Here is a 12,894-nt window from a genome sequence, read left to right as displayed (position 1 = left end):
ATATTATTTATAGTATTAAGTTAAAGTATTATATTATTAGAGAAATAAGAAAGAAATTACTTTACTTTACTGCCTATAGTAAAGCCTTATCCTACCTAATAGTATATTATATATAATCTAAACTAGATACTAATAATATACTTAACCTTAATAATATAATTACTACTTACTTCTTTTATAATTAAGACCTACTTAACTAATAAAGTAACTTTACTTAGACTACTATCTAGGTTACTTTACTTAACTATTATACTAATACTAATAAACTTAACTATAAAGAGCTTAAAACTAAACTTATAGCTATTAGTTTTACTTTACTTAAGAGTAACCTAAGCTAAAAGAAATAGAAAAATAAAGGCACTATAGTTAAGTATATACTAAAGAAGGTATATAAAGATATACTACTATATAACTTTAAGTCTAAGGATAATAATAAAGGTAAAGTTAAACTTTACCTTAAGTATTTCTTTAAGCTTATTAAAGCTAATATTACTAATAATAATACTACTATTAGAAAGAAGGTAATCTAGCTACTTTATAACTTACTTAATAAATATAACTACACTATATACTTTAAGAAAGAATTAGAGATCCTAGAATACTATAATAATATAGTTAAGAGAATCTATACTATAAAGAATATTAAACGTAATATTAACTTTACTATTACCTACACTAAAGAAAAAGCTATAGAGCTATAAGTAGCTAATAAGGCTATAGTATAAGAGAAAGCTATAGAGCTATAGGTAGCTAGTAAGGCTATAGTATAAGGGAAGGCTATAAAGCTATAAGTAGCTAATAATACTATAATAGACTATAACCTAGGCACTAATAACTATATTAATATAGCTTTTTAGGCTTACTAAAGCTATTAGAACCTTAGTATAAATAATATAGCTATAATAGTACTATAACTTTTATACTTTATAGGAATTAATCTAATAACACTTATTAATAATCTTAGTAATAAGAGCTTTAAAGTTAATTTAGATAACTATAATACCCTAGGTACTACTAACTTACTTATTAAGAGTAATAATGTTATTAGTACTATACTTTTTACTAACAAGAGTAATACTTCTCCTTAAACTAACAAAAGTATATTAAGTAGCCTTTAATATAATATAACTAGCTATACTTAAACTAGCTATACTACTAGAGACAATAATATAGCTAATAACACCTAGAATAGCTATACTACTAGAGGCCTTAACTTTAAGAACACTATTAATTTAGTAGACCTTACTATTAACTTATTTAACTTTATTAATTATAATAGTAGTAACGTTATCCTTAAGATATAACTATAAAATTACTAACTATATTAGGACTACTAACTGTATTTTAGTAAAGAGTAAGTAAATAAAAACTTAAGGAGAATAAGTAAATAAGAACTTAAGAAGAATTTAGGTAAATTAGTATTTTAAGAGGGGGGAATATATTTTTTAAGAAGGGGGAGGTTACTATAGGTATAATACCTATATACTACCTACACAGGTACTCTCTAGATATGTACCCTTAGGGGTATTTAACCTACTATGTAGGTACTGTATAGTTAGATGGAATTAACCTTGATTATATACACACATGTTGACCCACCTTTGGTGAGCCCTGCCACCTACGGAGTACCCTGAGTACAGTGGCTAGACGTGGTGGGTCCGCAAGCCGGTCTCGGAGAAGCGTTATATTTATTCCGTACCTGGGATAGTCTATCTCCTCTATCTGGAAGGAAGTGGGGGAGACCGCGTTGGCTCGAACGGGTAGCTGGCTAGGTGCACCGACTCTCTACCTAGGTACCTAGGCTTCTGGTGTAGCTCCCACCTCCCGGTAGGTACCTACGTGTATGAGCTAGCTACCTACGTACCTACTTGGGTACTGAACTCCAAGGGATTAGCGAGGGGCTATCGGGGCTGGAAAAACGTATCGGAATGTCATCGTGTCAATTTGGTCCTGATCCCTGTCGATTCGTGGATTCGGCCTGACCCGACCCATGGTGCTCGAAAAGGGACACACTTCAAGCTGTTGCTCTCTTGGATAAGCTTGGCCGTTCCTCGAAACTGCTGCCGACAATTAATCCTTCCAAGACCCCGTCTGCCTAAGAGAATGAGAATGGCGCACTCTTGACTGCGTGCGCGCACGACGAAGAATTTCCCAGCGAGTTTCCATCCCGACAACCTACGGCGCACAAGAGCTCTACCGACAGCCAACCTGTCGCTGCCTGTCTGTCTGTCTGTCTCTTCCACCTAGTCTTGGAAGCTATCCGCACTTGATTTCACTACGGCCATCTTCGAGAACGACAACATTCCCCTTACTACCCCCGACCACCACCAAAGACGTCTGCAAACATGTCTGATTTCAGCACATATCACCACTTGGGCCAGGGCGAGCAGGACCCCGCGAACCCGAACCGATCGACACAACCCGCACCTCCCCCCTTCTCCCCTCCCATCGTGGGGCAGCAGTACCAGCAGGGCGCCGCTTACGGGCCCCCTCCGACCCAGGGACAACAGCAATACTATGGCGGGCCGCCTGGCTCGGTGCCGCCCCAGAGCCAGCCCTACGGTGCACCTCCGGGCCAAGAATACGCGCAGAGCCCGGGTTTCCAATCCCAGGACAACTTGGCGGCGCAAATGGGAGGCATGTCGCTCGGCGACGGCCACGGCAACGCCAGGAGGAAGAAGAAGGACCGTCACGCCTACCACCAGGTCGAGGCGACAGGCTCCTCGCAACCCTTCAACGGCATCCCCCCCGCCGGCACCAATGCCACCGCTTTCCTCAACGACCCCTCCCAAGCCCAGTTCGCCCAGATGAACCAATTCCCTGTTGCTGCTGGCGAGACCTTCACACCCGCCATGCCTGCATCACCCGCCGAATTCGCCACTCGGAACGGCTCCGGCTCGGCAGGACCCCCCGCAGTGGTCCAAACCTCTGGCCACCAGAAGCTGTCCCTCGATGACCTGCCTAGCGTGCCGCTCTCTCGTGACGCCCTGCAACAACACTACTTCACCAACGTCTATCCCACCTTCGAGAAGCACCTGCCCCCTCCCTCGACCGTCTCATACGTAGCCTACGACCAGGGCAATGCTTCGCCCAAGTTTGCGCGCCTGACCCTCAACAGCATCCCCTCCAACGCCGAAGGTTTGGCTCTGACCGGTCTTCCTATGGGTCTCCTCTTGCAACCCCTGGCTCCCTTGCAGCCCGGCGAGCTCGAGATCCCCGTTCTTGACTTTGGTGACTCTGGCCCTCCGAGATGCCGCCGCTGCAGAGCCTACATCAACCCCTTTATGATGTTCCGCTCAGGCGGAAACAAGTTTGTTTGCAACCTGTGCACTTACCCCAATGATACCCCCCCCGAATACTTCTCCGCACTCACTCCCCAAGGTGTCAGAGTGGACCGCGATCAGCGCCCAGAGCTGACCAGGGGTACCGTGGAGTTTGTCGTGCCCAAGGAGTACTGGACGAAAGAGCCCACCGGTCTGCGCTGGCTGTTTGTAATCGACGTTACGCAGGAGTCCTTCAACAAGGGCTTCATCGAGTCCTTCTGTGAGGGCATTGTGGCCGCCTTGTACGGCGGTGAGGACGCCGAGAGGGACGAGCATGACGAGCCCAAGAGGAGCATACCTCCTGGCGCCAAGGTCGGCTTCGTGACCTATGACAAGGACATTCACTTCTACAATGTCAACGTGAGTTGTTCGCCATGCCTTTCAAAGGTCGCCCACTAACAGCCCACAGCCCGCCCTGGACCAGGCACAGATGATGATCATGCCTGATCTTGAAGACCCTTTCGTGCCCCTGAGTGACGGCCTCTTTGTCGACCCCTACGAGTCCAAGTAAGACTTGCTCGGCCTGTTGCAAATGGAAGCCTCGACTAACACGCACCAGGGACGTCATCACATCACTGCTCACCATGCTGCCCACAATGTTCTCCGATATCAAGAACCCGGAACCGGCCCTTCTTGCCACCCTCAACTCTGCCGTGGCCGCGCTGGAGAAGACGGGAGGCAAGATTGTCTGCTCTCTGGCCGCGCTGCCCACCTGGGGCCCTGGCCGTCTGTTCCTCAGGGATGATGGAAAGCACCCCGGCGGTGAGATTGACAAGAAGCTCTTTACGACCGAGCACCCGGCATGGAAGAAGGTGGCGGAGAAGATGGTGGCCACGGGTATCGGTGCCGATTTCTTCCTCGCCTCTCCGTCGGGCGGCTACCTCGATATCGCCACCGTCGGTCACGTTTCAGCCTCGACCGGCGGCGAGACCTTCTACTACCCCAACTTCATCGGGGCCCGCGACAACACCAAGTTGTCCATGGAGATCAAGCATGCGGTTACGCGCGAGACTGGTTTCCAGGCTCTGATGAAGGTTCGCTGCTCAAACGGTTTGCAACTCAACGGCTACCATGGTAACTTCATCTACCACACATTTGGTGCCGATCTCGAGATCGGCGTCATCGACGCCGACAAGGCCATGGGCGTCACCTTCTCCTACGACGGCAAGCTCGATTCCAAGCTCGATGCTCACTTCCAATCCGCGCTCCTCTACACAACAGCCTCTGGCCAGCGCAGGGTGCGCTGCTCCAACGTGATTGCAAGTGTCTGCGACAACCCGAGAGATAGTGTCAAGTTCATTGATCAAGATGCCGTCTTTACGATCCTTGCCAAGGAGGCCAGCACAAAATTGGCCAACACCTCTGCGTCAATGAAGGACATCCGAAACCACTTGACGGAGCGCACGATCGACATCCTGTCGGCGTACCGTAAGAACTTCCTCACATCGGCCCAGCCTGACGGCCAGCTAGTCATGCCGGAGAGACTGAAGGAGTTCTCGATGTACATGCTGGGACTCCTCAAGTGTCGCGCGTTCAAGGGCGGCAACGAGAGCTCCGACCGCAGAGTGCACGAGATGCGGATGATCCGGTCCATGGGCGCCAAGGAGCTGAGTCTGTACCTATATCCACGGATGATCCCCATCCACAACCTCGCCCCGGAGGACGGATTCCCTGACGAGTCGGGCCACCTCAGGGTGCCCCCCGCGATCCGCACCTCCTTCTCTCGCGTCGAGCCCGGTGGCGTCTACCTCGTCGACAATGGCCAGCAGTGCCTCATGTGGTTCCATGCGCAGACGTCGCCGAACCTCATCGCCGACCTGTTTGGCGAGGACAAGACGACCTTGCAGAGCCTCGACGCGTACACGTCGTCGCTACCGATACTCCAGACCCACCTGAATGCGCAAGTACGCAACATCATCGAGTTCCTCAAGACGATGCGCGGCTCCAAGGGGTTGGGTATCCAGCTCGCGAGACAGGGCATCGACGGTGCCGAGTATGAGTTCGCGAGGATGCTCGTTGAGGACAGGAACAACGAGGCACAGAGCTACGTCGACTGGCTTGTGCACCTTCACAGGAGCGTCCAGCTGGAGGTATGATATGCCCTGCTCCTTCCATCCCAACATTCATACGAATTCTTGGCTAATCACTCGTCATAGCTATCCGGCCAAAGGAAGAAGGACGACCCGTTGACGGACGCCAGCGCACTAGCAGGTTTTGCCGGCCTGAGACCCAACTACTGGTAACGCGGAGGGGTCAAGGCAAGCAAAGAGACCCGGGGAGAAAAGGGTGGACCGGGGGGTGGTGTGTGAATGAACTTTTGAATGGTTTAAGCGTTGTCAGAACTGCATATACATTTGGGTGTCAAGGGGGGAGAGAGAAAAAACCGCAGCCAGCTATGCAAGAAGAGGCTCCGGCATACATGCTGATCGAATTGTCTTGTTTCTTTACATTTCTCATTCTGATGTGTCGTATGCGAGAGCCCGAGCAGTTCCCCGCCCCTTGCAACATGCGATAACAGACTCGCGTGTATGTCTGCCAAAGAAGCAAGGGGACGATGGCCCCCCCCTTGCTCTCGCCCAAGGAGAGAGTGTGATACGGCTGGAAAAAAGAGGCAGGCAGCATTAGCAACATGCCGGATCATTCATCCACAAAGGTCCCCCTGCCCCTGCCAGCCATCCCGCATCTTCCTGTCATCCTCATGGATACATCCCGTCACCGGCGGCAACGGGAAAACGAGGGGGGGGAGGCCTGGCTGCCTGGCTGCCTGGAAGAAAAGCAAGATACGCGGGAAGCCATCTCGTCTCTGGGCCAGGGTACCAGGTGGTTCACCCCTCTCACCCCCTCGGCGTCTTGAGAGACGGGAAAAGCTCCGTGGCACTATTCTGGAAACTTATGAGACGGGGGAAAGAGTATCATCTGCGATGCTCTCGCCGCGCCGGTTCGAGTTGGAATAGTGGCGAGAATGGCAAACCGATGTTTCTTACTCGAGAGACAGCTTCCAGCGATGGTCTGGCGGGATTGAGAGCCGTCAATGTGTGAGTATATCCATGCGTGTATATGTCCACCTGAACCTTCCACGAATGAGTATTTAACGTCCATCAAGCGGAATGATCAGTTAGGCCCAAGACACAGAAAAGTCCGTCAGTAACCAGCCTCCTCCACCCCCTTCTTCCCAAGCAAGGAACGGCGAGCCCCTACATCCTACACGCCCCAGGCTTCTCGTTTCCCACTCGGCTTCTGGATTTTGCACAAGACACTGTTTTCCATTGACAGACTGGCCTCCCCCACCCCTCGACCTACAAGGGCGATCTTCATCGTCCCCTCACCTATGGAATGCTCGGATTCAGTCATGAGGAAGCTTCTGAGATGTGATATGTGACAGACGACCTCCCGAACACGGGGCCTGCCCGCTCAACAGACCAAATGACAAGTCTTGCGTCAGACGATGACGATGGACAATAGGAACATCACAAGGAATGAAGTCATTACGAGACGGAGCGAGATCCTTACACTCCCCCCCTTTCCTCTGTGCCAAGATTTCCACAACATTCAAGTGGACGGCTGTGTACTCCGTACAGCATACCTATTTCGATTGTCTCCTCGTAGGGGGACGTGTCACTAGCGAGCCGTTGGGGGTGGCAGAGAGAGAGAGAGAGAGAGAGAGAGAGAGAGAACCCCGTTGCCCTCCTCCCATGTCTGTTTGTGTGTTTCCACCTCAGCCGGCTGCCAAACCAGAAAGAGTGGGTTGTCGATGGTGTGTCTAGGTGAAACATGTGGTCTGCCGCGTTTGTGTATATACGTCCCTCACAACCCAACCCCCTTGGGGCTGACTTGTAGGTAGACGTGCATGACTCAGGCCCAGAGCGAAGCTGGAAAATATCCTGGTCGAGCCCTGAGCTCCAGGAGGATGGAGAGGCAAAGCAAGGCAAGGAAAGGCAGCGGGTTGATGGTAGGGGAGACGCCGGATCTGCGAAGGCGGGTGTGATCCCTGACGGAGATCACTGCGAGTTATTATTATCTGTATTCATACTTCTTTTCCGTATGAGAGAGATCTCTCACAAATTCCCTTGGAGACTTGCATGCCCGTCTCACTCACGGAAAAGGGGGGGGGGGGGGGGGGGGGACTGCCTCCCATTGCAGTGCGGGATCTTCATCTGGGATGCACGCCGCCTGATCCTGTCCTGGGACGCCTTGAGGGGGGGCCATCCGCAATTGAATCGGTAGTGACATGCTGTGTCTATTTGGACCCCCTCATGCTCTCTCTTCTTGGGGTTCAAAGGCCGGTCATGGAGATCGCCGACATCATTATCCCACCCCCCCCCTCTCCTTTTGGCCCCTTGGTACACAAAACAACACCAGTGTCGGTCTTCGTCCGCGAGGGTTTCCTGGAAGGGTGACATAAAGCAGGTGCGCCAGCGGCCCTTGATCTGCCAAGCTGGAAGGGGAAACCATCTCATGAGGTGGCTTGCAAAAAGTAATGATTCCCGCCTCGTTGCCGAATCGCCGAGGCGCCGCGCCGCGCCGCTTCGCATCCCTTGACTGCCGCTCGCCCGACGGGGGTAAGCCACGAGCCTAACGATACGCCTCAAGGAAGTGGAATGATAGAAGAGTCACTCTCACCAGGATACGCCTCGCGGGTCTTCACCTCGCCAGTCCCCCCCCCCCCGCGGCCGGCGGCGGGCTGCGTCTGGTGCCACCCCAAAGCCCACACCGGGGAATGGGCAGGGAGTCTGAGGTCCGTAGATTTCGCGCGGGTTGTGATTGGGCGGGCGATGCAAGGGCCTTGCATGATACACGAGGCTGCAGGCACCCAATGACCACCCGGACTCGTCTCCGGTTCCGCGCGGTTGGGTTCCGGCGCACCAGCAACAGGGGGGGAGGGGGGAGGAGCTGAGATGTATTGCCTGGTCCAGGCCCCGTGATCCTCTCGCCCGCGTGCCTTATGAAGGTCGATGCCGTGGGACTGGGAGACTGTGATCATTTACCCGCCGAGGGGGTCTTGAAGGGGCGGGTAGGAGATAAGATGACGAATCCATGGGTGTTCCTCAGGTAAAGGCCGTAACGGTGCTTCTGCGTCTCGGCCGTACAAGCGTCACACAAGGCAGATGATAGATGCCTCGCTGGAGAGGGGGGGGGGGTGTAGGGGAGCTGAGAGGAACTACTGATAACTGACAGAAGCTCGCCGTGGTCGTGGGATTTTCGCCCAAGTGTCCACCTACACTAGCTTCGTCGCCCAAACCATGCAGTTCGCCGAGGGGCTATTGCTCAAGGTAGATGGACGGCGGAGGGCATGGACGCTGACTATGATACCCAACCATTGAGAGGGGGTTAAAAAGCACACATTCAACGATGCGATGATGTAGACTAGCGGGGGTGTTTGATTTCCGAGCCAATTGCCTGCCAATAGTTTTCATAATGACCAGGTAAATTAAGAGCAGCTTCGGTTTTTGCCCAGATCAAGGCCAGCCGCCAAAAAAGCAAGCATAGGGAAAGATAGGACGTCTCCTCCCAAACCATTCAACGGGTAGTTGGCAACCCTGCCGAAGATCATACTTCAGCAGGGCGGCAGATCTTGGAGCCCATTGTTCGTTGCCAGGCACCGGGCTGCTTGCTCCTTGACGACTGCCGCTAATCGCACGCAAAACTTGCTTCTCCCTTGGCAGGTGTCGATAACCGCAAATTTGTCATTGGTGGGCAAGTCAAAGACCAGCTTGTTTTCTTCTTCTTCTCCGTCGTCGTCTTCTCCTTCTCGGGTGGCGCTGCGGCACGTGCCTAGACGGCCTCGGTGCTCCAATGGGACCTGCATTCGACAGAGGGTCGGCGGGTGTCCTGGTTCATTCTACTTCCTCGAGCCTTGGGCTTGCCGTTGGCGCTAAGGCTCTTCTGGCGAGAAGTTTAGTAGTTGGAGTCTTAGACGGCCGAGTACAGGATGAGGATCGATTCGATATGTCAGCGCCGGAATATCGGTGCGAGGGATCGTCCAGCATTGAGAGGCCACAGCCCTCGACTGGGCTGGGTATTGGCATCCAGGAATTGTTGGCCGCCTAGCCATCATGTCAGCGCCGCGTACATTGACGGTCTTTTTGTTGTGCATGTGAGACTCCGTATCCTGGACATATTGGCAGTGGTAATATAACGAGAACGAGGCGGGCGATCCCCCACCCGGGGCGCCTATCATCGCCTGGAAGTCGAACATACCGCTCACTCATTGGCCTCCCTTAAGTCTGGATGTCCTCGTGGTGAGCTCAAAGCATGTGGTCGTCATCGGGAAAAGGGAAAGTTCGTGCTAGAATATTATATCCTGATTCGGACTTGGAAGGGAAATTGATTTAGACCGGGTGAAGACACCAAACGCCTGCAAAAAAAATACCCCGAATCCCAAACCACCCCGGTTCCCATAAGCCCTGTCCCGACCATGCTTCCAGTCCCAACGCCGCTGGTCATTGAACGACCGTAAACAATACCAAACGATGAGAATGTCCCGAGCTCCTTGAAGACTCGGACGGAAGAAAAAAGAAAGAAAAGAAAAGAAACAAGAGAAGGGCGGCTCAGTGGAACCCATGAAATGAAAGCCTGTGCCCAGGGTCGGCATTTGAAATCGACGCCCGACGTTATAGATCTCAAGTCGCACAGAGTTGCAAGCAGCCTCAGCCTGGCGCGTCCAAGGGCGGAAAAAGAAACGAGCATGGATCGCTAGATTGAGAGCTGATCAGACAGCGCAGGAATGCCACTCCCTGCCCGGGTAAGAAAGACCAATGGGGTTACAGGGGCAGGGTTTCGATAGCCTGGTCGTGTTGCTCGGTTGTGTTGCAAGACACAAACACACCATCTTGTTGTTGGCCAAAGGGTGTTGATGTGACAGGTCGCACGGGAAGACAAAAAGTTTTCCCCAAGAGCATGCCGCCCTCTCAGTTCGCTCGACTTCCGCCCCCTCCCGCCTCAGAGACCCATACCGGGCACACCAGGGACTGAGACAGGCCACTCAGTGCATACGAGTCGGGAGCAGGCCAGTCAAGATCCGTCCATAATGGCTGAGAAGGCGTACCGGGGGTCGGGCTGGCTTCGGACTCGGGCGATCTCATTGGGCGCAAAGATCTCGCTGAAGATTTTGAAGTCGCTTTTGTGGCTGGAAGAGCTGCTGCTCGAGCCGGATGACGACGATGAACTCTTGGACTTGCTTTTCGAGGAGCTGCTGCTGCTGCTCCCTTTGGTCTTCTTGGCAATATCGTCGAGAATGTACTTGGCCGTGCACTGCCTGTCGTCCTCGAAGGCGAACATGACGGCGAGGAACTGCCCCCTCAGTTCCGGGTCATAGAGGAAAACGTCGCGCCACAGCTCGGCCAGCTCCTTGGGCGGGTTGCGGTACCCGTTGCCGAGGCCAAAGTCGCCAATGACCACGTGGTTGTAGCCGTTGAAGACGCAGATGCGCAGCGCGGCTCGCATCTTGTTCCGTACCAGCTCGCGCTCCTCCGAGAAGGAGTATTTTCTTCCGTGGTCCGTCAGCTTCGGCCATCTTGCTGGCGGCATGGAAATGACCGGGAGCGACCTCCAGTCTTTCATATCCAGCGACTCGATTCGATCTTGGAACTGGCGGAAGCGGACTTTTGAGGCGCGAATTAGCAATCTGCAACCAACCAAAGGTTTAAGACCGAGGGTTTGTTCCTACCGACATCAGGGGAGTAGATAGCCCCTTCGATCGGGATCGGGTAGTTGGTCGCCGAGTAGGATTCCGGATGGGGCGTGCCGAGTGTTGCTGACAGGTTACTGCGGCGGCATAGTCTCTCCTGCAAAGCTTTGAGTCAGAACTGGTCGGGCCTGGCTCGCAAAAAGTCTGCAATAGTTACCTCGTAGCCAACTACACCAGTCTCCCAGTCGCCTCCTGGTCGTTTCTCGTTCGCGGCACAGATGAATGGGATGCGAACGCCTTCGGTCTGAGCCCAACCCAGGGCGCAGTCGACAGGATCGCTGTGGACGACATCTAGTGTTGTTAGCTGCCACGCCCCTCTTATGGATGGAGTTGGTATAGGTGTTGCTCACAAAACTTGGGCAGGTCTGAGCTAATGAAGCTTGGGCGGGTGAGATGGAGTTGAAGCAGTGGTTGGGCGTAGAGAATGGAATACGGGGGCCATTCCTCGCGGAAATGCCTGTTGACCTCTGGGATGAGTTTCTTCTTGGTATCGGCGGCGACTTCTGAAGGCTTGATCTTTAAAGGCTTTGAAGAAGGCATTGTGGGCTCGTCGGAGTTACCCAGTACCTTGAATGGAAGAGTGACGGACAAAGGCTGGATCCCTGGTAGTAGGAGTCTAGTAGCTGGAGAAGCTTTGGGGAGTATGTATGGCTCGGGAGTGAAGAAACCAACGTGGGCTTGATATGGGCGCCTCCTGCGACCTTAAATATCTCTCTGCAACGAACAGCAAGTCTACAGTCGATATAGAATGCGGCTTGTAGGCCAGCCGCGTGGAGGGCAGAAAAAGAAACAACGACATGGTATCCCGATGCCCTCTACGGAGGAATTGCTTTGCCTCTCCAGGAAGCGAGAGCGGTGAAGGCTGGACTAGGGGAGTGTAACCAATACTTGCCGAATCTCAGTCACGTCTGCGACATTCCAGGGTAGTGTGTAGGAAGGGCGCGCAGAGGGTGGATGGGTTTGCCGTGGTTGTGATGAGGGATGTCTTGCTTATAGAGAAACCCGGGTGGTGTCACGTCAAGCTTCCCGTGGTCTTGGTAAGTGGAAACCGATCGAGATACTACTGCAATCTGCCGCAGTCATACGAGATCTTACTGTGTCCCAAGATCTGAACTGAGGCGATCCTCCCAGCGGGGGAAGCACCATTGAGAAAGGCAGTGCAACAAGGGTCGATGGTCCATATCGACTAGGGGGGGGGGGGGAGGGGGGTGTGTGAAGAAGACATGTCGACGAGGTTCCAGCCAAGATGTCCAGGGAAAGGGAAAGATGGCGAGGGAGAACAGGATGCGAGGGTCGGATCGGCCATGTCTGGCAATGCCTTGTAGCTTCTTTAGGTTGGGCTAGTCTCTGTGCTAATAAGCAATAAGCTGGGTATGAGAGAAGCAAGAAAAAGAAACCCAGCATTATGGTTCTTGGACCCCCACTTGGGAAGAAGATTTGCCAGGGATTAGACGCGGTGAAGAAAAGCATAGACATTCATCTGGCGAGACAAGAAAGATGCCGTCGGGAGATGACAAGGCTTCCATGTTTGCCTGTTTGCTCTCCCGTTCCCGTGAGTCGAGTCGAGTCGAGTCGAGCCTGGCCATCTCTGCGTGGACCAAGGTTGTTCCAGTCAAGCTCTGATGCGCGATCTCTCTGGGCTGCACCGGGAGTCTCGATGCAAACGGGCATGGCGGAAGACGAGCAAGTAGATGGACGGAGACTCGGTCGCATTCCCAGGCCCATGTCATGGGATTGTGAATCAACGACTGCATTGCCCCGAGAATCATCGTCCACCAACCGGCAGCCGTGGTCACTGTTTGGTGTCTTGGGAGTCGAAGGCAGAGCTGAGCAACAGCAATGATACGACTCGAACGGCTAGTCCGTCTGGACTCGGACCCGGGT

General features: G+C 52.7%; 3 protein-coding genes across 3 annotated transcripts; 1 reads left to right on the top strand and 2 right to left on the bottom strand.

Annotated features, from left to right (window-relative positions):
• Positions 1-2,345: 2,345 nt before the first annotated feature.
• LY79DRAFT_673416 (Sec23/Sec24 trunk domain-containing protein) lies at positions 2,346-5,566 on the top strand (the record flags this gene model as incomplete). The annotated part of the gene is made up of 4 exons (XM_060564171.1): positions 2,346-3,683; positions 3,733-3,830; positions 3,883-5,413; positions 5,480-5,566. The coding sequence occupies 4 exons, from the start codon at positions 2,346-2,348 to the stop codon at positions 5,564-5,566; spliced, it is 3,054 nt and encodes a 1,017-aa protein (XP_060409369.1).
• A 4,606-nt stretch (positions 5,567-10,172) lies between these two features.
• On the bottom strand, positions 10,173-11,788 carry LY79DRAFT_399324 (uncharacterized protein). Its single transcript, XM_060553009.1, has 4 exons — positions 11,361-11,788; positions 11,168-11,301; positions 10,990-11,107; positions 10,173-10,924 (listed from the first exon to the last, which is right to left on the bottom strand). Exons 1-4 carry the CDS (start codon positions 11,548-11,550, stop codon positions 10,335-10,337), a joined length of 1,032 nt encoding a protein of 343 aa, XP_060409368.1. The 5' UTR covers positions 11,551-11,788; the 3' UTR covers positions 10,173-10,334.
• LY79DRAFT_399323 (uncharacterized protein) lies at positions 11,789-12,593 on the bottom strand. Its single transcript, XM_060553008.1, has one exon. It carries the CDS (start codon positions 12,484-12,486, stop codon positions 12,028-12,030), a length of 459 nt encoding a protein of 152 aa, XP_060409367.1. The 5' UTR covers positions 12,487-12,593; the 3' UTR covers positions 11,789-12,027.
• Between the last annotated feature and the right edge of the window lie 301 nt (positions 12,594-12,894).

Source organism: Colletotrichum navitas, assembly GCF_030913465.1.
Source record: "Colletotrichum navitas strain CBS 125086 chromosome Unknown LY79scaffold_86, whole genome shotgun sequence".
Classification (NCBI taxonomy): Eukaryota; Fungi; Ascomycota; class Sordariomycetes; order Glomerellales; family Glomerellaceae; genus Colletotrichum; species Colletotrichum navitas.
The sequence above is the reverse complement of the archived record's forward strand: the minus strand, read 5'-3'. Positions and strand labels throughout refer to the sequence as shown.

What these genes read in the sequence shown, in the direction of transcription:
- LY79DRAFT_399324 (XM_060553009.1), bottom strand. Translation starts at nt 11,550, where the DNA reads ATGCCTTCTTCAAAGCCTTTAAAGATCAAGCCTTCAGAAGTCGCCGCC. An exon ending in CTCAGACCTGCCCAAGTTTT is followed by an intron (nt 11,302 to 11,360) that starts GTGAGCAACACC and finishes TAACAACACTAG; the next exon opens with ATGTCGTCCACAGCGATCCT. An exon ending in TATCTACTCCCCTGATGTCG is followed by an intron (nt 10,925 to 10,989) that starts GTAGGAACAAAC and finishes GCGCCTCAAAAG; the next exon opens with TCCGCTTCCGCCAGTTCCAA.
- LY79DRAFT_399323 (XM_060553008.1), bottom strand. Translation starts at nt 12,486, where the DNA reads ATGTCTATGCTTTTCTTCACCGCGTCTAATCCCTGGCAAATCTTCTTC.